This window comes from Nesoenas mayeri, assembly GCF_963082525.1.
Source record: "Nesoenas mayeri genome assembly, chromosome: 7".
Classification (NCBI taxonomy): Eukaryota; Metazoa; Chordata; class Aves; order Columbiformes; family Columbidae; genus Nesoenas; species Nesoenas mayeri.
This window is the reverse complement of record NC_137551.1, coordinates 22,447,840-22,473,764: the sequence shown is the minus strand read 5'-3', so window position 1 is coordinate 22,473,764 and position 25,925 is coordinate 22,447,840. Positions and strand designations below refer to the sequence as shown.

The 25,925-nt window shown below is 39.6% G+C and overlaps 2 protein-coding genes across 9 annotated transcripts in view; both read right to left on the bottom strand.

Annotated features, from left to right (window-relative positions):
- ZFAND4 (zinc finger AN1-type containing 4) lies at positions 1–20,944 on the bottom strand. The gene is made up of 9 exons (XM_080347549.1): positions 20,700–20,944; positions 13,330–13,405; positions 13,169–13,236; positions 12,438–12,624; positions 8,097–8,244; positions 6,129–7,310; positions 5,451–5,505; positions 3,030–3,144; positions 1–937 (listed from the first exon to the last, which is right to left on the bottom strand). Exons 1-9 carry the CDS (start codon positions 20,881–20,883, stop codon positions 802–804), a joined length of 2,151 nt encoding a protein of 716 aa, XP_080203675.1. The 5' UTR covers positions 20,884–20,944; the 3' UTR covers positions 1–801.
- An 18-nt stretch (positions 20,945–20,962) lies between these two features.
- The window catches only part of LOC308042270 (WASH complex subunit 2A-like), a gene marked incomplete at its 5' end in the record, with an annotated part of 41,685 nt that continues 36,722 nt past the window's right edge, over positions 20,963–25,925 (bottom strand). For 7 of the 8 annotated variants that reach the window (XM_080347542.1, XM_080347544.1, XM_080347545.1 and 4 more), the window contains one exon: positions 24,413–24,884. In XM_080347542.1, coding sequence (XP_080203668.1) covers positions 24,748–24,884 — 137 coding nt within the window. In that variant the 3' untranslated portion in view covers positions 24,413–24,747. Of the gene's footprint in view, positions 21,000–24,412; positions 24,885–25,925 lie in introns of those variants that run through there. The other variant, XR_013922339.1, reaches the window with a different exon arrangement.

The window sequence follows — 25,925 nt, the reverse complement described above, 5'->3', positions numbered from 1 at the left end:
TTGTGCATTCATAAGAGCATAAACCATAATAAAATTTAATATTTATTAGAATTTCTTCCAGTAACAGCATTCAACATCTTAACAAACCAAGTTGTGAAGTCTTAAAAAAATCTAGCATTACAAAAAAAGTTAAAATAAGTTGTTCCTTATATTTAATGGCAACAAAGGTGGAACTTTCAATTTAAAAACAAACTTGCCATATAAACAGTATTATTTTAAGAAAATGTGATTAACATGATGTGCAATTTTCAGAATGGATACAGTGTATGAATGCCAATCCAAATGGAACAGAGGGGTGGAACAAACTACCCCCTTAAACTCAAAACAGGCGGTTTGAAGGAAGGGGGAGGAGGAGGATCTTTCTAGTGAAATAACTTAAAAGGTAACACGCAATGGACAAAAAATGCAAGAGCACAGAAGACATTACATGACACCCTCATCATAACACCCCCTCAAGTCTGGTTATTACAGTAAATAAAGTTAGTAAAGTGCATCTTTTAAAGACTTGTCTAGTGAAATAGCTTTCCCAAATATAAAACACAACACAAAACGTGCAGTAACAGTAAAACCATAGTGTAAATTTTTAAAAACTAATATTTAACTTTTCATTCACTAAAGAAGAAAAGTTTTAACTGCAGTAGTGTTCACATTATTCTTCAACAGTATGCATCCTCATGTGCTTTTGTTACTTGGCAAATCTTTAAATAAGGAGCATGGCAAAATTATGCAGTCTAAGCAAGTGCTTCTCTCAATGTAATACAATTCTTCAATGGCAGAGCGGCCACATGCAGCACAACCATGTTAGATTTTGGGAAGCTTTGGTGCACTAACGATGGGATTGGTCTCCTGCAAATACCTTCGCCCTGCACTCTTATAGTCGTAGGTGCAGGTGTGAGTCTCTGCATACCGGTGCGTTGCACAGAAGTTGTTTCCACATCTGAAGAATCAAGAATATCAAAAGTTACAAGCTTTTAGAAGCTTTTAACTCTGACATGCTGGGAGCCCTTTCGCTTAATCATGTCTTGTTTATTTGACATAATTACTTGGATTCTAATCATCCTTGACTGATAACATTAACTGGTGGAGTAAACAAAATGGCATTTTTGTAATGGAATGTTGCAGTTTTGACACAACAGTCTCTTCAGCTGGGAAGTTAAATAAGATCAGTACTCCCAGCACCAGTGAGCAAGGATCAAACACAATAATTAAGAATGATGGACTTTGATTTATTTAATTTCTTTTTAAAGAACTCACACAAAACCAGCTGGTAGAATTCAGAGGACAAAACCACAGAATTAAAATAATGGCATCAGGTGAAATCCACATAATGCATTTCAATTCAAAAATACCACATCATTCAGACCACCAAAATAGATGTTTTGTTCAGGACAGCTTCTCCCTGGCATAAATTCACCTTAGTCATTTGAGATTAATAAATACAGAGTTAGACACATGTAAAGATATCAGACAGGCTAACTATATGGAACATGACTTCCTATTCGACTGGGTAGGGTACATCTTTCCAATATCAGTTGCAATTTCAATGAGTTAGGACTGATTTTTTGCCTTGAAACTTGACAGCTCAGCAGCTAAGACTCCTTACAGAAGAAAAGTATACTCTGGATGTTGCATCTGATCTCAACAAGTGCTTTTAGTGGAGACTGATGTCACTGTCCTGCTGCCTGATTGTTTGATAAAGTTGCTTCTTGACAGTAAAACAGTCACATCATTCAAAATCAGAATTCTTGTGAAACAGATTAAGTATTACTTACCCAACTTCCTGTCTCAATATAAAATGATAATCCTCTATCTACCTACCTATCTGGGTTCATAATTAACTCTGCAGCTGTTCCTGAGGCTTTGTGTGCCTGGTAATTAATTTACTTTGCTTTGGTTCTTGGTCCCGTAATCATCAGTTTCCTCAAACAATTGTATTCGCTATTTGTTTCATTCTAGTAAAAGGTCATACGGTTGCTCCTTTTGAAACTAGAATGAATACTATTCTTGGGGATGTGCGATTTCCCCCCCTCTTTTTCTGTGCCTCATTTTTAACCTTAATCAAGCTGCTTAGTTCCTTCTAGGAGCTTACAGTTATTTGCTCAGCAGGAAAGAGTGCACTGCCCAAAACTGTTTCAAAAATCAAAGACTGAAGAGTTAGTAAAGGAGGCAGCTCCTCACCCTGAAACTCTCCAACACAATTCCCCAATGGCAGAAGTCTTGTTCATTTTGCTGTTAATTGGCAAGAACCAAGATCAGCTTCAAATGTAGTCCTCACAGCGCAGCAAATCCCAAAACCATGAAACAATACTGAGAAAATAATTTCTCATGGGAAACAATATTTTGAGAACAAAGATCAAACAAATGTTTTAGTTGGTTGGTTTGCGGTGGTTTTTGTTTGTTTGTGGATATTTTGTTTGTTTGTTGAAGTTTCCAGTGATCACCACCAAGCATCAAGTCTCTTTGTATCACCTACAAGTCATGATTTGGAGGACCAGTACTCTGATGTTCTGCTTTTGAGATGCTCAAAGATGACTGAAGTCTCACAAGAAATAGAAAACATATAAAAATAACACGGTTGTGAAACACAAACTTGTATAAATTCACAAAACACAGGTGTGCTGTAACAGGGCCAAATCTGAGGGATATTTTCTGAAAAATTGTAACAAATCCAGATATTCTTCAAGTTGTTAACAATATAGTTATTGTTGGGGAACTTTGCAGAGATAAACCTGTAGCAATTTCTCCCTGCACTGGTATAAAATGTCATAGTTCTTTATTTGTAATCATGTTATTTATTTCTTGCTATCTCGCATTTCTTGATTTTCCTGGAAGAACATACATCTCAACAGCAGAACAGCTACAACATTCCTGAATTTTAATTCCTGGAGTTTTGCTGAACTGAGAACTGCAACTTTTTTGAAGGTTGTCTCTTGATTTGCTATGCTTAAGGAATACCATACAGCACAGAAAACCTTTTGGTTAGCCCAGCTTTTAATTTTAAACAACAGCTGATCATACACTCAGCCTACCTGCATTCATAGCTGGTTGCCAATCCAGTTTTCTTGCCACAAAGAAAGCAATGCTTTGCGATTTTCTTTTTTGCTTGAACTGAGCCATTCACAGGTGGAAGATGGGTTGCTTCACCTGCTTTCAGAGGTAGAAAGAGAGCAAAGACATTTTATTTTTATTTATTCCTGATCACAAAACTAGTTAATTGTTATCTTTTGAAACCCAGCTTCATTTTGCATTTCTTAGGATACTTCAGGTGGGAACCCCAAAGCCTAAACATGGAGGAAAAAAACCCAACAAGCTGAAACAGGAAACATCTCAAGCCTGTGAACACCTTTGGAAGAGGCAGCACAACACAAGACTTAGACCCATTAGTAACACCTGTTAAAAGTTCACATAAGCCAGAAGCTACAGAAGAAATCAAGGAACACAGCTCCTGATGGCCTTCCCAAAATGCAAAATGAAAACACAAAGTGATTGGGAAAGCAGTGCAAACAATGGCTTTCCAAAGAATCAACTGGGCATTTGAGTAGCTAGCATTTAATATATTCAGTAGCTAATAACTCAAGTTTGCCAAATAAATACTGCAATATTTTAAAATCTTGCTAGTACTGCTAATTGCAAGTAAAATACATTATTAGACTACAGGCCTCTATTTAGCTATAAAGTTTCCTAAAGCACTTTGCGGATATTTGTAAAATTTCTGTACTTAAACATTCACTTTACTCCAACCTTCTCCCCTGTAATCCTTGGCTGTTGCTTTATTACGGGAGAGTATGTAAAGAAAAGGTATTTTCCTTGTCTCTGTAGCAGCTCTTCGTCCACAACCTGCTTATGCATATTTACCATACTCTAGAACAGTAAAAGTGAGCAATGCATCCTCTCAAACATTCTTTCAGTGCTTCTACTACTATATTGTCAGGATGCTTCCCATAAGGGACTTCATGAGTTCAGAAGTATTTTTTGTCCAGCACACCTTTAATCCCAACAGTCATTTGTCAGCTGAGATACACCAAGCTGCATTCAATAGCAACACCAGGCAGCCACTATTACACTGCAGTCATTGCTACCAGCCAGTGCTATCCTATTGCAATCTAGCATCCAAACTTCCAGGCTATCAATTTCATTACCTAAAAGCATGCTATTTCAGAAGCATTAGTTAGCCCACTTTGTGAAAAAGACAGAGCTTGAAGACAGCCTCCCCTGTGGACCATACTTAAACAGAAAAAACAGTACACCTGCCCTCACACTGATAGTCCCTACAACAATTAAATGTAAACTGAATCTGTCCTTTGGCCAGTTATACAACAGATCACTACCAGCCGCCTCTCTCTCAAGAGCCTGCACGATATGACAACACCAACTTCGTCTCTCTCATGTCTGGAACCTTCTGGAAAACACACTTTTGTCTGACATTAGATATAGCAGAGGAGTGTCGTCTTCACATTTCTATCCAATATGACACAGATGACAGCAGGCTTCTCCATCATGCAGATGTGGGTAGGTAAGGACAGACCTGTTCATTAATTGACTGGCAACTCAAAGCTGCACACCTAGTTGTGAAACAAACATACAGTCCACTATTTTAGCAGCTTTTGCTCCCACATTCTTACAATTGCATCGTTTTTCCTGTTGTGGCTGCTGTTTGAAGATGTATATTCTAGCTCATTCTCTATGCCTAGAACTTAAAATCCTGGAATACATGCCTGCCTCTCTTTTCCAAAGGTCATACAGAAAGAAAAGAAAACCTGCAAACTGCAAGTCAAAGATGTGACAAGTTGATTGTACTAAGAATCTTTAGCTGGTTGTCTTAAGAGTTTTAAAGTACTAATCTAGACAACTCCATTCCTCCTGAGAGAATTAATCACATCAGAAAATAGTATTTAGGCACAACACATCCATTTTCAGTAATGTCAAGCATTAAGCACGCCACAGTTACCAAGAGTAGGGTAGAAAGATTTATGCCCATGACAAAAAAAAAATAAGAGAAAAATCTGCACTGTATCAGTAATCTTCAGCATCCCCGCCCTTATTGGTTCCTTCCCACTTTTCTTTTGCCAAATCCTTCTGGCTAAGGCTGTAGTCCTAAAGACAATGCTACCAATACATTCTGCTCTGATTTTAGTACACTCAGAAGTATTCACAGAACTGACCTCTTGGAAACTTAAGAGCTGAAAGTCATGTTTATATCTACAGATGACATGCAGGATTCATTAAGTACCAAAAAAGCTAGGAAAAAGTCACAGATCTACCTAAGATCTAGATGACATCTGCATGTTAAAGAATTGCTTAAAATACTGAAAGTTATACCATGCTATAGAAGTTTAACACAGCAAGGACTTTGAAAGCCTTACAAAGATAAGTGATTCTTGTCCTCTGCATATGTGATATATCAGGAAAGATCAAAGAGCCATCTTGAGTTATTAAGTCACGTTACTTACCTACTCTTTTCCCTACAGCTGCAATACTTCCATTCATTCCAAGCCCATGCGCAGACTAAAAAATAAAAAAAATTTCCACAGGGAAATTACTAGCAGATGGAAATTAAATTAAAAGTTACGCAGTCTGGTATCAGCTTATTTGAAATCAGTGTTTTATCAATCAACGTACCTACAAAGAGTCCAGGACAACTTCTGTACGTAAAACGAAAATTCCGCAATATAAGGCCTTACTCAAAATGACTATTTAATAGGCTCCCCATACTTTACAACACACCAAAACTAAGTACATTAGAGATCTGAAGCTAGGCACATATGGTGCAAGTCACAGGGCAAACTTTGGAATAAATGACAATTAGTGAGCAGCAGAAGTCAGATGACGCTGCAAACACACTCGGAATTGTATCATTACATAAACTAAAAAGTTTAGTTGTGAACTGACCAGCCACTTTGATTTTTATGAAAAATTACTTCTAGGACTTGTTTGGATAGAGAGGCAGTCAAGACACCAACAGGAACTCAGAAAACAGTTTCAGAATTACAGGGATTTAAGTACACCTCCCCCTACCCATCCGCCTCCCCTGAAAAGACATACAGACACACACATAAAAGTAGTTTTCATAATGCCAGTACCAGAAAAGAGAGCAAAACTTCAATTTCTTTGGAAATATTAGTACTCACTAGAATGTATTCAGCAGCTTCATTTGGAGGAGCAGTTTTCCTAAAACTTTCTTCCTGAAAATGCTGCAGGTTTGTAGGTAGTGCAATACCAGAAGTCCGAAACCTGCCTGTCCCACAGGAACTCTGTAAACTTTCCCGGTTTGTGCTTCGGGCCAGCGAAGCCAGAAATCCTAAGTTACTTACAGAACTCATAGGTTCTTTGGATGCCTTGTTCACCACATCTGTGATGTCCCTAGCCTCTGTTTTAGAAATTGCATCAGGTCTTTTGCCAAGTGACTCTAATTTCACACTACGAAATCTGTTAGTCCTAGAAAAAGAGGAGTCTGCTATACTACGGACTTCCAATGATCGAAGCATGTTTGGAGAGACTGTAGATCTCAAGTTACCAGCCTCAAAGCATTTGGGTTGTGTTTGTGATTTTGGAGAATTGTGACGTGCCACTTGTGCCGAATACCGAAGAGGTGACAAAAGCAGATTTTTCTGAGGACTTAATTCACGAGTACTGAGAAGACCAGCCCCTGTTGCTGCAGTGCTCAGCACTTTGCTAATAGGTTTTCTGTGCTGCTCTACAACCTTAGATTCTTCATCCCCATCAGACAGTTCAAGTTCCGGGTTCATCTTTCCTATGTCGTATATCTCACTACACTGTTCAGTGGTGCTTGCTTCTGTTAACAAAGCAAAAGCATCTGTTTCAGGTAGAATTTTTTCTTCTGTTCCATATAGTTCTACATTGGCTAGATTTGGAAACAAAACAGCATCCTCTTCAGTTGAGGAGGTCATATTTTCAGATGCTTTTTCCGAATTTGCAGGCAGAGATGAAACAGGAGTAAGAATACTATTTGAAGGTAGTTTCGCATTTTCTAGTTCAACACGAGATATTTTTGGTGGTAACCTGATGCTACTAACAGACTGAGACCAAGAGTTGCTCTGCCAAGTGTCATCTTCCTTCAGAAAGTCATTAGTTGTGGATGGTATTGTTCTACCAGCAGTGGCCAAAGTAGCCAATGCTGAAAGTGTGTTTTGGGAAGACTCTGAGGGACATGAATTCCCAGGAGGAGGTAGGCAGGACTGTCCGATCTGGGGGAGCACTCTTAGAAATCGGTGACGAGCAGCAGCCACTGAGCCACTAGATGGTCGAGGAGTCATTGGAGGACGAGGTTTCACCTTAACAGTTTTCTTAGGCTATTAAAAAATACCAAAACACACATAAAACAACAGTTAGTATTTGAATTACAGTTACATTCAAAGACCTGACTGAGATCATATTCCCAGGAATTCAGAAAATGTAAGGCCAGAAATGACCAAATCATTCTATTGACTCCCTTATCCATCACTAGCCATCTAGACTTCACCTCAACATGTGAAAAATAAAATCAAAGATTATAATCAGAAAAGGCTTTTTAGTAAGCAGGCCACATGTCAGAGGAATAGAAAAGGGAATCCAGAACGCCAGAGTTATCCAGAAGAGCTCAGGGTCTCAAACAAGATGAACAATGAAAGCATTGTAACTTCATTTTACATCTAGTTAACCTAGGCAAGCATGAATGCCAACAAATGTTTTATGGTCTAGGTAATCTCATTCCCATATTCAATTTCATAGGCTTTTCAGTTACAGTATTTCTAGTGAAGCTTCATTTAAGAGAAACATTGATTTTTGCCACAGCAGTATTGCAAAGCAATGCTACTTAACGTATCAGAAGAAAAAAAAAAAATCCAAAAGAACACCCACTCAAATCCAGGACCAGTGGTGAATTCTTTGAATGAGAACAGGTAGATCCAAGTAAAGCAAATGCCCCATCAGCAGAACATTTATGCAATAGCATTTACTTAAACAACAGAAACAAAATAATCTACCCTTGATCACTTCACTTCCCAAGACCGCAAAGTATCTGACCTGCTTTTTAGAAAAGCCAGTACTAGGAAAGTGCAAGGCATTTTACAATAGCAAAATTCAAATCACAATTTCACCTTTTTACTCAGATTCATGTTCTCCATCTTGGCCTTGAGCAGTTTCATTTTATTCATAGTAATTGAATTCTCAATAATCTGTTGGCCAGAAGGTGATGCTTCTGTTTCATCTTCATCATCAGCATATAAGTTATAAACTGAACCACCACTGGAAAAAAAAAAGTTTGTGTTTACCCTCTAATCAAGTCATTTAATTGTTTTCAATGTAGAGTATTCTCACAACTAGAAAGTCATATCCGCAGTTGATCTGTTGACAAAGCATTATGTAAAACTGTATATAAAGACATTTCAAATCCATTTATTTCAGCATATAATCATTCCTTATTAGATGCTCACGCAAAGTGATGATGCTGAAATCAGAACACAGCCACGCTTCTGCGAAGGGAAGTTGTTATACCATATACAGTTGGTTCACACTCACTATATATTTTCCCCCCAGAGGGGATATCCAGTTCCAAAATGTCTCCTGAAGGTATGCCAAAGCTGTTAACTGTGTGACTCAGACAACAAGCTGATCAGTTTTCCAATTAACCAGACACTGGCATGGAAGGAAAGTCCAAATTTCTATCCATCCTGAGGGGTGTTCTCACCAAAAATGGAAATGGAGGGGTCACCCGTGTGGATGTGATATTCTATTTCTCCTTTTCAAAATAAAAACAAACAAACAAAAAAAAAATAAAAAAAGGATCAGTTTAGGTTTCCAAAGAGACTCACATTTGGAAAAAAAAATAACAGATTAGAATTGCTAGACCCAAGACAAAATATTTTAATTCAATAATCACTGGAAATTTATATCATCACATTGCCTTTTTCTATTCTGTATTCTAACAGAATGCAAAACCTCAATATTTTAAAGTCAATATCTGACTCAGTTTTCCTATGAAGCATTAATCACTAACACACATCCAACATCTTGCAGCAAAATGAAACAAGCATTATGAGTGTCCAATTAATTACAAACTGATGCACTTTCAACACTGCATACAGTACACATTAAAGAGAGTTTTAATTCTTCCAATAGGCTGTCAGCATCTAGAAATCGTGACAATCATGCAATTCCCGCGTGTTCACAGAAATGTCTTAGTAGATTTAGCTTAAGTTTCTACTCTCCAGAAGAGACCAAAGAAGAACTAAAGGTCATGAGAAAGTCAGTACTAAAAATTCACTAATTAGAGCTGGCATTTTAACTGATTCTTGGAAATAGTCTGCTACCCTTAGTCAAGAGCCAGTATTTTTGTACTGACTCTCCAAATCCATTTCTTAAAATGCAGCAAAATTCTGAATGCAGCACAGCTGGAAGACAGATCTTTAAGAGCAAGATGGTAGCAAATTCAACACAAGAGTCAGCAAAACAGTCTGGTCATTTCTTACCAAAAATTGAAGAGCTTCATATGGGGACAGTCAGCATACATATCACATATCTCTCCTCATAAAGATTCAATACTAAGGATTCATCTCAGAATTTTAACTCTGCAAAGATTTAAGTCACAAACTCAAAACAATTATTTGAACTTCTTTCAAGGTAATGATAGAAAGAAAAGTGATGTGTCTTACATGTTTGGTGTGGTGTTTTTTTGTTTGTTTCTAATGTAAAAAGAATTGTTATTCTTTTTCTTGCATTTTCTGGCTAAGTAGGAGCCAAAAACATCAAGAAAAATAGAGTGACAAAAGGATTTTTTTGCTTTAAGGTGACTGTAAAAATTATAAAGCTTGGACACGGAGCCTTGTTTTTCATGATACTTTTAGCCCATTTTCCAATGGTCAAATTTCAAGTTTACTTTGTCCATAAGTGTCAACATTCTTGAGATCTTGCTTGGAACATAGAATCATTTTGGTTGGAAGAGACCCTCTAGATTGTAAAGGCCAACTGTTAACCTAACACTGGCACTACACCATGTCTCTAAGAACCTCATCTACATGTCTTTCAAACACCTCTAGGGATGGTGATTCAGCTGCTTCTCTGCATGCCTCAAAAATGATCAGTAGCTTGTTGAAATACTTTTGACACCAGTGCTTGCCAGTCCTCTACCACTACTTCAACTATTTTCTTTTAATCCAGAGACAATAATAATTTTATATACTTACATCTTGCCAAGTTTTAACCATTAACCACAGATAAAGTTATCTGGAGAACTACAGAACAAAACCCAAACCAATGCCTCACTTCTAAACTGCAGTCACTAAATTCTGCTCCACATGTAAGAAAATTGAAAAAAGCTGATAAACAAGTGCCTCAAAATGCTCAGTCACCAGTATGCCCACACATATAAACACATTTAACTGTGACTGCAGAAAACACTAGTATTCAGGGTGATTTACAGCCTTCCTCTATAAAGATGAAGTGAAAATGTCCAATTTGTTTCCATTTTCTCTTCCCTTTGCTACTTTTTCCATTTCCCATAAAAGTCTGACCTGGCCATAACAACAAATTCAAAAATTAGGATTTCTGCTCCTCACCACCCCCATCCCCTTCCGCAATGACTGTCTCCCTTATTAGAAAAGCTAATAAATGAACTCCCATAGAAGACACAGAGGAAGAAAAACAGCTTAAGTTCAATGTTTTCAACTCAGGTGGCTTCCAACCTAACTAGACCATTTGACCAGTGATAGCACATTTCTTACGCACAATGTAATTTGCTTTTATATATGCTGTTGTGCTTTGAAAGGCTTACCATCATGCCTTGCAAGAGGCAAAAGAGTGGGGTTTATTTCCTTGGTTTGCTACGTTTAGCCAATCTCAAGTAAATTATTATTTAATTTATACACTAGGATTACTTAATTGAGAAGTACTAAGAAATTCACACAGTTGTCCACACTAGTTTTAAATGAGGAAAAAAAAATCATCACACACAGAATTTGAACACATAGGCAGATACCAGGGAGCCTGTTATACAAAAAAATAAAGGTTCAAGCTGTGAAAACTTCTTACATCAACTTACAGTTCAGCATCCACAGTCCCTTCGCTTTGGATTAGTTAGGGTGGTTTTTGAAGTTAAAAGGTAAAAAGTAACAATTTAGTAATATGCAGTGTATCAGCGGGAACAGGAATTACACCTGCCTGTTCCTCTTTCCAGAAGTGTGTCCAGGGCGAATGCAGCAGCGAGGTTCTTAGTTCTTATTGATGATGGTGGGTTTTACCTATTTCAGACCTATACACAATGCCATATGTGGCTGTTTACTGAAAAACAGTGCAGGGGCTGAAAGAGAAGCTCTCAAATCTAACATCTTTGTATCTTTCCTCTTATTTCTCTCCAGTAATTGTATATCAAACACTCGCTCTTCCTGCTCTGTGCAACTATGTGGGAATTCAACACTGATATTTCATTCAGCCTGGAGTTTTTAAGTATAGATCTGTTACAAAAGTACAATATCATTCTGAACCCACAGAATCAAAATGAATATAAATCCAGTACAAAACTCTTGCTTTCTCTTTGCAAATAGGAATAGTTACTTAAAACAGTGCAAGTGTTAGCCTTGGAGAAAACGCAGCTAGTCCCCAGAATAAGGACTTCTTTCCTTACAGTTGTACAAATATTAAGTTCTTCAGGGGATTAAAAAGACTACCCAAAAGTCACAGTATAAAGACAGAATCTAATATTTTTTAATAGATATCATCAATTTTGACTGCTAATCTGTTTACTACAATATAGTAGCTTAAGTGACATACTTGCTCTTCTGACAATGAAAGTACTTCGGTTCTGTGACAGTGATTGAGACAAGTTTGGTGCCTCAACAGTAGCTAATCTGAGGCCTGATTATGTACAAAGGTTAGCTCTATTTGCAATTATTTCAATATATTAAAAACAAACAAACCAATCAAACAAACAAAAAAACCCAAGAGCACAAAAACCAAAGAACAACCAATTCCCCCAAAACAAAACACCTCTCTTCCCTTCCCCCAGTTTCTCTGAAACTTCAGACAAACCCTTTCAGGATTTTGCACTGCCCATCTACTATCTTCCTGTCTAATCACTTGGTCAAGTCATATCCATACAAAAAAGAAAGCTTATGCTGTGAACAGATGTTTATAAAACAAAACAAATGCCTTAAAATGGAAGAGTAAATACTTAACAAAAGTTTTAAATCTCTTCATTGCCAAACCAACTCTCCTGTGAAAGACAGATGTCACACAGTGACAGATGACTGTCAGCATGAACAGTGACCACAAAATACTACTGTATTGTTAGGCCACCAAGTTACAGCATTTTAGTAGCCCTCAGGGCACAATTCCTTGCAACACTCCAGACATATTCCAGATATTCTTTTAGTAAAGTCAGCAAATAAAGCTGAAAATTATACAGCATTCCCCTTTTGAAGAATAAAGATTAAAGCCAACTTTACCTCAAAGATTCAGATAACGGTGTTAAAGTGCCATCTCCCCGGTCTACCACACGGAAGAAATTCAACTGATCTCCTTCTCGATATACTAAGAAGGTAACTTGTTTGTTGGATGGCCCTTTCTCCCAGATCTCATCTCTACTGGGATCCATGTATTCAGCCATTTCCCTGATAGGGTCTTCCATGGGAACTACAAAAAGCAAAAGGAGAATAAAACCAAATTGCCATTATTATTATTATTATTTTGATCACCTTTATGAGCTCAGCTCAGTTTACAAAGGGAATTCCCAACCTAGAAGATATGCTGAATGTTTTCCAAGTGAAAATTATCATGAGGATTTTATCCATTTTCTTTCCTCTATAGAGGATCCATATAAACCAGCTTATCATCAGATTGAACCAATGTCTGATTCTTACTACTCAGGTTTTTAAAAATATGTGTATAATGATATTACAGTATCTCTTTTTCTGCAGGTGAAAAATTGCTGATTTTAAGGCTTGATGATTCTATACATACAAAGGTACCTGTTAAACTAAGCCTAAGCAAAATGAAACGGACAGTGTACTTAGTATGCTAAGGAAGATGGGAAAAAATCCCTCAGTTTTTGTCAAGTATTTTTCCAATGAATTTGGAACTGAAGTCTGCTTGTCTAAAATGCTTCTCTAAGAGAAGCTGTTTACAGTTAGAAGATGTTCCATGAAAACCATTATTTTGTAACTGCATAAACACCTACCTCTTCTAGTGTTAATAGGTCCACCTCGCATAGCCAGAACTAACTTCAGAGTGCAGCCTTCCGAAATGCTGTAAATAACAATAAATTTATTTTTGTAGCATTCTCTATTGCTTTTGCTAATAATCATCCAGAAACATATTGCAATTTTATTATATACTTACTTATAATCATTCAAACAATAGTCATCCTTCAGTTCCGTATTATTCCAAATTAAATGCTGCTGAGAGACAGGAATACCTAAACGAAACAAAAAAAGAGTATTAACATTTGAGTTTGCTGGGAGGGCTTTCAGGGAGTTTTGCTTTTTGAAGAACATGGGGGTAAAGGAAGAGAGGCAAGAAAGGGGACCATAGGGCAAAGAAGAAAGGAAGGACAAGAACAGGCACTTGAGCAGCCCTCAGTTGTGATATCCAACTTCCCAAATAGTTAAGAACAAAGTTAAGATTTTCAGTAGTGTTGTGCTCACACACAGAGTGCTATCTTTTGGCTCAACAAGGAACCTGCAGGAGTATTCAATTGCTTCAGGCTTTTTGGATACTTGTTCTTTTCCAGGCATGAGAGGATGGATTCCCGCCACCTCGCCCTATTAACTGTGCCTCAGAGCTTTATGTCTACAGACAGGAAAAACAGGATGACACTTCTGACTACAGAACTGCTGAATAATTTAACCACAGATTGATATTCTGTATTACTCACAGTAAAGACTAGGCCGCATTAAGGTAACTGCTAGCAGCTCTAATACGGCTGAGACAAATGTGTGTTTTTATCGCTGCTTGGTGTGGAACCTGAAAGTTCACACGTACAATATAGTACCATAGAAGTTAATCAAACTTCGTACTACAAACATTTATTTTGTTGTGAGTGTTCTTTAGGCCATCAAAACATTTTATTATTTTTACCCACTAATACTCATTTTCAGCTCAAGTTCTGGGACAGATTTGGCTATTTTTTAGTAAAAGGAGGCAAGCACACTGATTATTTGTTACTTATTACAAATCTATATTCTACACAATTATGAACTTCGTTTTCTTGCTTGCATAGTCAACTCATTTAGATACATATGTAATATACATTAAAGATAATAAGCATAAGCTGGTACAACCTAAGGTCTTCATACATTTTTATTAGAACACTGTCATCTTCCAAATTCTTGACAGAGTACAAACCAGGACAGTTATGAAAGGACGAGACATCTCTGATCACAAAAAAAATAGAGTAAAATAAAATAAAAAAATTAAGGTTAATAGGAAGATGAATAGGATGAATAGCTGTCATTTTTGCCTTGGGGAAAAAAAAAAGAAAAATAATAAAATTTTCCCTTCAGCATCGTAAGTACTGTTGTTCAATTTGTCTAGTGAAATCCAGGTAATTAAGATCTTACTGTGCATACCTGACAAATTATAATTAAAATGAAAATCTATAGAGACCAAGAACTACTTGTTCAAAAAGGTCTAAACACTACTCCTCAGACTAAGATGCAAAAGCTATAATTTCCAAAAGGTTACACTAGAGTAACCTTATCGTATACTTCTATTCATTGTGTGTTCAGATACTTAAAAGGACACGCCAGCAGCAGTGCTACACTGTAAGACTTCACAAAAAACAGCTAGCAAGAGAGGAACACAGAGATCAGAGTCTTCCAGGTGGTTTCCAAAAATATCTCAACCTCCCCAGGCTTGCAAGAGTGCTGAGCAAGCTGTGGCAACAGGTCAGTTAAGCAGCCTCCTCCTAGCTGGAAGAAGGGCACAAAGCTACCAACACCCATCACCAGCAAGGAAGAAACAGGGACCAGATTCTGGTGAAAGTCCAAGCATATTCAATAGGCAAGTAGGATACCTGCTGAGTGGACTTCCCTGCACAGAAGGAGTGCACTTCAGAGGAGCTGTTTTATTACTTAAGTTTTAGATAAGATGACAATTTCCTTTTCTCACCACAGCTCACCTCTATACCTTCTCTTTTACGAACGACCAACACAACTTTACTTGTGTGGCATTTAATGCAAATCTTGTATCCTCTGAAGTCCACAAGACATTTATGAGGGGAATATGTTCATATAGTAGACTAACATAATTGCTACTACACTGTCAGCTATTTAATAACTGGTTATTGGTGATGTTTCAAGTCTGCAGCATAAGCAAAACAAGAACAAGCTGGCAAGAGCCAGTGAGTCTACAATGAAGTTCTTTTCTGTGTTGTTTTGCAGTCTTCTGATTACAAACAGTCATTACTGTCTGTATTTGTTATGGTTTCAGCAGCCTCCAAGGAGCAATTTCCAATTACTTTGATAAACTGAGTGTTTGTTAAAAAGGCTGGCTTGCAACTAGCAGTGCTGCAGTGAAACATGTTTTCGTTCATCTAACAACGTATTTTTGATGAAATGAACAGATGAAAAGACTATACACTGCTTTAAAGACAAACAGACAAGCCTTTATTACTAATTCTCTTTTACACTGCTTTCTAAGAATTCTCTATTTATACACTAAGGAAACAGTAGGTGCTTTATAGGTTCAGGTGCAGAAAAAATACTCAGTAGCTGTCCCTTTTCTGGATTATAGTAAGGCTTTCTTGAGGAGACATTCGCGCATGAGATCAGCATGTAAAATTGGCAGTAATAATGAGAACCGCCAGGTATCCGTCCACTATGCCCTCTCCCCTAAGCAGCACATGAACGTATCACTGACCTGCTACAAATCGGTACAGACAAGGGAGGAAAGTCAGGCAATAAGCTACATTTTGATGCTCAAATGCCAGTGGGCTAGCCAGGTGATGCTTCAAGACAGAAGAATCTGCAGGCTGCCTATTGAAATGGCTGCAGATGTGCCTACTATCTGACCCGCTAGATGGGAGGACGCAGTGGGAGAGAAGTAGGTACTCTATCCTGTCTCAGAATCAGCATTTCAGATACATCCTTAAACTTCACTCATCTTGCTGGCATGATAAACAGGCTCACCAGGCAAACTGATGTGGTCAAGTCTGACCCAGAAAGAGAAACTTGTAGATTTTGGAACAAACTTGATTAATGTTGTGAGTAGAAGGTCACTATGTTTAAAAAAAACAACAAAACAACCCAAACATTTCAAAGTTCAAACAATATAGTTATCTTTCATCCAACACTGAAATTGCAGGAGAGTTTCTTAAACGTTTACATAGAGAGGTTGTGCTGACAGTCTCCACCCCCACAAAGCAGCTGCACTAGCAAAGAGGTGCAAAGGCCCACAACTTACAGCAGCAGTACTGTTTGCATAACTGTCAAACCCACCAACTTTCGTTTGCATGACAGTTATCCACAGTAGTGTAAATGGTGGTCAGTAGTGATCTGTGCTTTATCCTAAGGACTGACCAAGGGGAGGCTGCAACAACGGCCAGTCACCAGTAACTGAATCCAGGCCCACAAAGTTTCCTGACAGAAGTGACCTTTACACCTCCAAGACGCTGCTCTAACCAGGGCACAGGCTTGCATTTGCAGAAATGTCTTCCCACCTCAGACAAGGCATAAGCTTAAAAAAGCTTCATGAACTTCTAGTCTCCATCAGCACAGTCAACAGGCAAATGGCAAAGCAAGCAGGAGACAGAGGAAAAGTAGCAGACAGAAGAAAAGCAAGATTGGTTCTGTTAAAAACTCTTTACACTCATACAATCCACTTATTCCAGCCCTAACAGGAACATAGCTATTTCCTCTAATGCAAGCAGTAATAAATATAATTACAACATACTCTGAATTCACACAATATTGAAAGAAGTTACAACATTCAGAAGAAGCCTGCTTGATATTCACTTAGTTCCTCTCAAAGTGAAGCTGCTATACATAGCCAGTAAAATAATGACAGCAAAAAGACAAAAAAACCCCACTACCACACACACCAACTCTCATGATGAATTGAGGTTACACACACAACAAAATTACAATTGCATCTGTCATTGTCAGCTGAACACAAGCGTTCCAAATCAAGATATACTCTGAAAGCTAGTTCTGTTTCGCCCCTTTGCAGTAATAGAAGAACAAGAGAACACCTAAATTTTCAGCTAAAAAGGTATATGTTGCCACATACGCAATCACAAAATCCAGTTGCAGTCACTGAACAAACCATGATGGAGTTGTTTTTCTTATTTTAAAGGTAGCTATGTAGATGAAAGCCTTAACACTCCATACTGTAGGATGAAAATTAACTCCCGCAAGTTAATAATAACAATAATACCACCAACAACAGATCCCAAACCCCACCTCCTCCCTTGAGACTCAATCCTATCCTACTGAACAAACATGTTTACAGGTATTATATATGGTTCTTTAACAGATGGAAGTATTAACTGGTACTAGGGATACAGTATCTGAACATTCCTTCTATAAAAATCAATATAGTAATTGGTGTTTCCAAATGAAGATCACTAAACATTCTCCAGCCCAGCAGCTACAAAGACTTGTGCAATGAAGGAGGCAAGAAGAGATATTCCCAGTTTGAAAAACAAAACAAAACAACTTTTTCCTCTTTCAATGAAATCCTGCTATTTTTAAGTTCATTCACATCTTAAAGCTCATCCTTTCATGTCAGCTTGAAACTCTGGTACTATCCTATCCACGCCCACCAATACAGGATCCTGCTTTCAAATACAGATAATCAACAACAGGTAAAACCAATGGAGCAGGCAGCACTGCTATGCTGTTGGCTGTGTGTGTTCTAGTTTTTATGCCACCAGTAGAGACAAAGGGAGGTGTTTGTTCTCTAGTGTACCATTTTAAAAGGCTCATTCAGTGACTCTGAGACTAGGAGTGATTTACCCTAGGTGGTTCCAAAATCAACATGATAACAAATCTAAATTTTTTGATAACCAAGTGCCTACTTCACATGGAACATATCTGAGGGCAAATGTCTGGATTGGATCCAAACATACATCAGATCTGCTTTAACTTCAATTTACAAGTAGACTTGCACTGGAATTTCAGATGCATTACAACTTATTAATAATTTTTTACCCATATTCTTTGCTGACTAAAACCAACTGGAAACAAAGCTAGATATCTGGAACTCTTTCTTAGTAAGGTACCACTGTCTACTACAGCCATCTAAACAAACCCTTTCCACATCAGATCATTAAACAGGCACCAAGAATCACAAACAGTATCAGAAGTATATAAAACTCCTAACATGCCATCCATATTATCCCTTCTTATCACAATGCAGTCTACAGCTATTGATATTGCAGTTGTTGACAAAGATCAGTTCACCTAGATTTAGTTTTATTATTAATCTCTTACATTTAGAGGCATTACTGGCATTTGAACAAATTTCTTAACTTCCAATAGGATTTTAGATTTTGTTCTTGAAGATCTCAGGTCTCAGATCATTTTCCTAAAGCTTGTCTTTCTGTATGTATACACACCATCAATGTCAACAGTCAAATGAGTCCACAGGGATCATACACATAATAGGGACGCTGTAGCTTCCCAACAGTATAGGTGACATTCTCCAGTCAGAAGTGTAGGTTACATGAGAGAGGTTCACATCCCATGAAAGTTGACACAATACAACAAGAAAAAGTGAAAAACAGGAGCAGAAACAGATTTAAGCTTTCAGCTTCCCATACTAAATCACCACAACAAAATTACTATTTTAGGACTTTTGCTCCACCTGGGTGATTCATTGCTTGAATTTGTGCACTATAGTAGAAACTTTATCACTAAAAAGTTGTTTATTTTTTTATATGTAACAGCAACCCCACATGCGCCACAAAACTAATTTGTCATTGCGTGTCTGTCACCTTCACACATAGTCAACCAATCTGTTTTAACTCTTCCTCCCATAAATCAGGACATTACAGGTATTTCAACTGACTTCTAATAACTCAATTATAAGCACCAGTGAACTGTTATCTTCCGTGTTTTGATGAAATTTACTAAAAGTTAAATCTATACAGCTAGCACATAAGTCACTAATTACCTTATCATCCTATGAACTACAACATGTGAACAAAATTCTGAATAAACAATATTATAACTTTATTACTGAGCTGTTCTAATAAGTTATGATACTTTCCTAAGCTGGGAACACCCACCCTACAATAGTAAGCTGTAGATATAATTCAACATGTCTATTTGCAATCTCCCATTTTGGACCACAAGAAATTCAAATTCTGCTACCTCACATCTCCCACTGGTCTCTTCATGCATCCTTTAAAGTTCACTCTCATCTACACTGTCCAGCCAGCCTGCCTTCTGCTGTACTCTATTGCCTATGCTCCCTTTTAATTCTCTCTTAGTATGTCTGCTTGCATTTCTGCTACACCTATATTATATAACGAAGAAAACCCCTTTCCTTTTCTTGTTTCACCTCTAGCCTCCAAGTGCACTTCAACACATTCTATGACTTGTGACTAATTACAGCCATGTCCACAGAAAACAAAAGCATATCCACGTAAATAAGCTGATGTAAGCTCTAGTTATTTGCATAGTGGAGCTTCTACTGCATAACCTTAGTAGAAAAAAGTCCCCTCTATTGTTGCAATTCTTCTGTATTTTAAGACTTTGTTTATCCCCATCCATGAGCACAGGTTTCCATAAGAGGAGGAAAGTACATTAGATTCGAGTCTAAAGCATCGATTACATCTCTCAGAGGGTGAGTTCCACATGGATAGAAGCGTGAAGAAATGTGGACAGGTATACTGGGGAGAGAGGAACCCTTTTCTTAAAATTAGCAACTCTGGTACTCTCAGCTTGTGCAGCTATACATTTGTTTACCTTCTCCAAAGTGAGAAATAGGATACAGCGCTACAAAGTAGCTAGAGTATGTATATGCACATGCTTCAGGCCAGGTTCTTTCCTGAGGATTATTCTCATCATAGAGGGAAAAGGCTGAGAGAGGACTAACCTACATTTTTTCTCCTTGCATTAGCACTGGGACTGGCCTTGTAACTTAAAGGAGGTTTTTGCTTCACAAGGTGTGCCAAGTTCATCACTTTAAAACAAAGCATTTCTCAGCCAGACCTCTACCAACAAAAGACCACTCATCTAAACAATATTCAAATCAGTAACTTCAAGCTGCCTTTGGGATTCACCTGCACTGTAGTTGCTCTTGGGACTACAGTATCATAAACTGACTAACCTAAGATGCAACAGCCATCACACCTAGTTTAAAGTATGCTCAGCTACAATACAGACGTACTCCAAGACTCAAATTTATAACCTTGCTAGTTAACAAAGTTACTTCAAAGAATCCTTTCAACACTAAAAATACTATATCCCATATAATATCAGAACAACTAATGATTTACTGTAGACTGTTAGAATTTATCTTAATAATGATATATAAGAAAATATACAAATTCTAGTCAAGCCTAAGCCATGAACTGATAGAAAAAGCAAAGAACAGAAGAACTCAATTCCAATTAAACTTAATCCATAAACCAAATGTCTAGCTCATACATATTATTGAACAAGTCATTTAAATTATCTGCTTTGATTTTAGCAATTACAGTTTGCAAAACAAGACTTCCTCTAACATGATAAACTTTATGCTGAAATAATAGAGAATAGTACCTTCCAGTCTTTGTATTTTAGCTTTCACAGAAATAACTGTTTCAAAGGGGGAAACTCGCAGTTCAAAGCATGTTCCTGTGAGCGTTTCAATGAAGAGCTCCATAGTTTCATAAAAAGGAAGCTTGTAGCGAAACGGTCCCATTTTGTCTTCATTGAAAAAAGGAGGCTCTTTCTTGTTGGCCATTACAAAGGATTTACAACTTCTTTGTAAGAAGATCTGTCAGGAAACATTCCACTTCCAGCCAAGTCAGCTTTGAGGACAGGTGTGGTGTGCTGCTGTTCATGTTTGGGATTTTTCACCTATAATTCAAACAAGCATAGTTCTAATAACATCTGAACGTAGCTGTTAAATGGTTTCAAATTATTCTTGATGAAGAATAAAATAGCTATGAAGAGACAGTAAATGAGTATCTAGGTCATGCAACAGTAATCCACAAATGATATTTGTAACATTGCAGTCCTACGACTCCAGTTTCAGACAGCATTCCAGGTCCTACCTACTACCTTTTCGTCTTCATTTTGTTTGCATGACTGACATGACAACCCGACCTGCGATATTAATGCCTAGAGCCTCCTGACAAGGGCTGAGCCCTCAGCAGGGTCAGAGCTGCAGAAAAACTCCAGAAATACACAAAGACAAGGGCTGTTGGGGGCGTACAGAGCGGGAGACGGCAGCTTTGCCTCCTCGGTGGCGCCGCTCTCCCGCCGGCCCGGTGCAGCCCCGCACCAGGGCAGCAGGCCGGACCCAGCCCAGCCCCGCGCCCGCAAACAAAGGAGCGGGAGCAGCTGCCCCCAACCCCCGCGCCTCGGGGCGGTCTCACCGCGCAGCAGGACGCGGCCCCCGAGCCGTGCTCCCAGCCCACCCCGGGGAACCTCCTCCCTTCCCTCCAGGGACGCACCTCACGCCGGCGGGGCCAGGTGAGGGAAGGGGCTGGAGCACTGCCCCTCTCCCCCGCGCCGGCCGGCGCTGCAGCCGCAGGGCCCCTGAGGGAGCAGCACCCTCAAGGGCCCGGTATCGCCGAGCCGACCCGCGCCGGCAAGAGGGAGGGGAGTGTCTCATCTCACCTGCCGCCGCAGGGCCCGCTCGGGGGGAGACCAGGCTCCTCTCCCCCCGTGCAGCCCCGCCCGCCGCGCCTCACAGCAGCTCGCCAGCACCAGCGGGTCTCACGGAGGAGGAGCCGCCGCCGCGGGAGACGAACAAGACCCGAGATCCGCCGCTCACTCCCCGGCAGCCTCCGCGCCTACCTGGCCTTTATGACATCCCCGCCAGGCGTCCTCCTGCGGGCCAATGGGGCGCCCGTTCTCATGCGGCTCACCCAATCAGCGCTCTCGAGAGGCGGTGCCCCCGGCGCCGTCAGGGGCTGGCGTCCGCCGGGCCGCGGCGCGCTGCTCGTGCTTGTTGTGGTCGTTAAGACGCGGGGCGGCGGAGCGTGCGCGGGGAAAGACCCGGATGCAGCCCCGCTCGCTAACAACGGCGGTCACAGGGCAGCAGCCGCAGTGGCTCCTGGGACGTGTAGTCTACGGGGGGCGGGAGGAGGGCGCTGGCCCTTCTCAGGGAAAACGTGCAGAAACATAATTAATGCGTCAAACTCCACCCGAGCGGCAGCAGAAGAGGGAGGACTCGGAGCCTGCACTGGGCTGTCCCGTGGTCGCAGCCAGGCCAGGGGCCTGTGGCAGCCGCGGGCCGGGAGCCCAGCGCCGCTCCCGCTGCAGGGCCGGGCCGGGCTCCGGGAGCAGCGCTTCCCTTCCGGAGAAACACTAGAGAAAACAAGCTTAGCTTATTAGGAGGTGCTAATTACATTAACCGCTTTACTTTCCATTTAGGTTTTAAATTATGCAAGACTCCCCCAGACACTCGCTGTTGGGTGTCAGGCGCAGTTAAAACACTCAGAACAAACACTGTGGCTTTTCACACGCACATGGCAGGTAGGGGAGCCTCTGACACAGCACTGAGCAAGCCCTGGGGGCTGTAACTCTGAGCTCCAGCCCTGGAGACTCCTCCCCAGGAGAAAATGCAGCCATGGTTTATCAAACACTTAAAAAAAAAAAAAAAAAGGAGGGCAGACTAAGACAAAACTCAGCTAAAAAAAAGCAAAGCACCTAGACCAGGATTTGCAGTCTGTTATGGGGAGTTAGTTGAGGACCACACATTTTAACAGGGGGAAGAGACTCTCCCTGTGGCAGTTTAGAAAGACTGGGGGGAAGAAAGGGTTTGATCTATGTCATGGTGCAAGTTTCTATCACGAGCTTTTCTCTACTGAGGTTTCACATTAAAGTTTAAGAAACGCTTTAAGGCAGGAGCTTTTTTCCTTCTACTCAAACAGCTTTTGGCCCCCAGGGGTCTTGGCTTGTGAACAGCACTTTTTGCAATGCTAATAAAAGTTATTAATGTTAAGGGCCAAGAAGAAAGGAGGATGTAGAAAAGAAGTAGCAGAATTCACCATCTTTTTCCTCTCCCCTGGTCTGTCTTTGAAGTCCTTCTAAGCACAGCAGAGTAAAGCAGCAGTCCAAAGCATGTATGAGGCATACGCAGCAGATGTAATGCCTATAAATAAACTGAAGTGCTCTCACTATAGACACCCATTTGCAAATAGCTCCCATATTCTTTTCCAAGCTGCTCCTCCCAGCTTACCCTCCACTTAAATGAATTATTGCCAGGCCCACCTATGGTGCAAATCAATACACGATGTTTCTCCTTCATCCCTTCCAACGTTTCCTTCTGCTGTAACCTCATTAGTGCTAGATGCTTCACTGCAGTATTTACTGAGCCTGATAAAGTAAATCCAACTTGAGAAACGAGACTGAATTAGATGTCTTATTATAGGAACAAGGGCTTCAGTCAAAGTTGGAACTGCTCTCAAAGAAGTCCTCTGAGAACATGCTTTAAATTCACAGAAAGCAGACCAGTCTTAAGAGTTGAAGATAAAGTAGGACATGACTATCATAAAAACAGCACATGTAAGGAATTGAAGGTAATCATTGGTAAAATAAGATAAACATTTGATCCTTCTGCATTTATGCATTTGCTCTACTTGTATGCATGCAGGAGAGCAAGTTTCTACCACTGGGCATGAAGTACAGTTATGGCATCTGTTCCAAAAAGGCAATCCAGAGAATACAGGAAGCAAGACAGTTAAACCAAATGCACTGGACAGTTAAGAGGATTCCACAAAATAGTGACCTCCTGTAAACAGCCTACAGTGTGTTACAGATGAGAAAGGACAGCAGACCCTTTGGGCACAAGTGAGTCTCTGCACTAAGGTACACACACAGGCATGTTAACCTGGAAGTGACCCAGTACAGATGGACTTCTTAGAAAGTTATTTGCAAAACTCTGGCAAATCCAGGCAGGTGAAAAATCTCATGTAGCGACTTATAACTTGAACAGAAGACCATTATAGGTTTCTGTTGTTTTCATGGAGTACTAGATGCTCATCTGTAACACACTCTTTCAGGCAGAGAAGTTTTAACTGTTGTTATCTTTATAGCTCCCACCGTAGTGCAGGACTTGACACCAGATAGCTGCTAGTATGAAATATCTCTAAGATTTGTTAACTGCTTGATTGCAGTTGTATCTGATAACAGATCTCAGTCTTACCCTAACATTATCTCAGTAGATTGGCAGCTGACCCAGACAAAGCATAGTAGTGGTTTTGGTTGTTTTCAAGTCATGACGCAGACGTCCTTAGCAAGCGGAAAGTAAGACAGACAAATCTAGTTTAATACTCCATTTACTATTTATCAATTATTTTCTGTATAGATCTGCTGAATAAAACAAACTATACTTTGTATAATAGATTAATTAATTGCAGGTATTGCACAGGGCATCATGGAAACAAGACAGCTGAATGTTACTGTCTTTTTTTAAAAAATACATCATTTAGCACAATTAGACCCAGCACAAGAGTATACTAACCATTTAAAATGGGTAATCTAATTTGAATATCCACAGCCATCTCATTTCAGCTCTATTGGATTAGAGAATCCAGAGTATTAGTACTGAGCAGGGCATAACGAAGGCCTCCTCTCTGCAACACGCTGCCCGTGGCTACTGGCCTCCAAAGGCATTCAGTGGGTCATCAAATGTGCTCAGTGTCTTGCTTTCAGATTTTGCTTCTGAGGCCGCTGGGGAAGATCTGCTTTTGGGAGTGGGTATCTTGACTTGGCTGCTAGAGAAAATATCATCTAAAAGGGAAAAAAAAAAAGATTTTAATGTGGAGTGACTGCCAAACAGAAATAACATTGTACCTAAGAGTCTCCAGCACATGGCAATGACTGCCAAGGACATTCTGTGATAAACAAATGCTTTCCTGCTGCTTGCGATTCTAGATGCATTTGTAAGGACATACGTGGGAGCTGCTAGATGTAAGTCAAATTAAGAATATTTTTTCTTCTCAGGAAAGCAGCATAATACTTGTATTTTATAACACGTTCAAACTCTCATAAGCATTTGAGAAGTACTAATAAATTACACCTTCTCAATAAATTCCATCATGCAAGTGCCAGATAACATCCCTCTTGTCTAGAACATTAGCATCTGAGGAACCTGAGAGATCCAAGAGCTGTGAGGTTGTTGCCAAAGAAAAACAAAGAAGAAAAGATGGTACTTGCTAATGACTACTGTTGTGAGATCCACTAGCCATATGAGAGTCTCTAATCTACAGCACAATAAGAACATAGCATAAGTCACTTGAGAACAGAGCACAGCCAAGATGCGAGGAAGCAGAGAACTACAACTGCCATCCTGCTGAATATTCAAAATGTCTGTATACAATCCTGAATCAAGATCTCCCACCACCTTCCTCATTACAAGCATTTCTGTTTTGAATAACTAGGACCACAAATGGGAAAAATACCATGTGGTTATTAAGACATAGTTATCTCCTGAAGAACAACAGGAGGTAGAAACAAAACCCTCCAACCCAGATACTCTGTGCCAGCAGCAGAGCTCACAGACTGGCAGTTCTTGCTGGGGCAAGTGCTGCTTGTGTTTAGGACTGTGCCTGTGGGAAGAGATGGAGCTTCTACCATACACAAGCTGAAGTGCTGCCCTGAGGTTTCCTGGGCACACACAGTAGTGTATCTCTTCCTATACATTAAAGTTATAAATGTAGGATACGCAGATTATGTGGCTGGATTATGAGGGGATGAAAAAACTTTTACAAGACTGAGATGCATGAATCACTTGTGATTCCCAAGGCCAGTATAAGTGGCACATAACTGGTC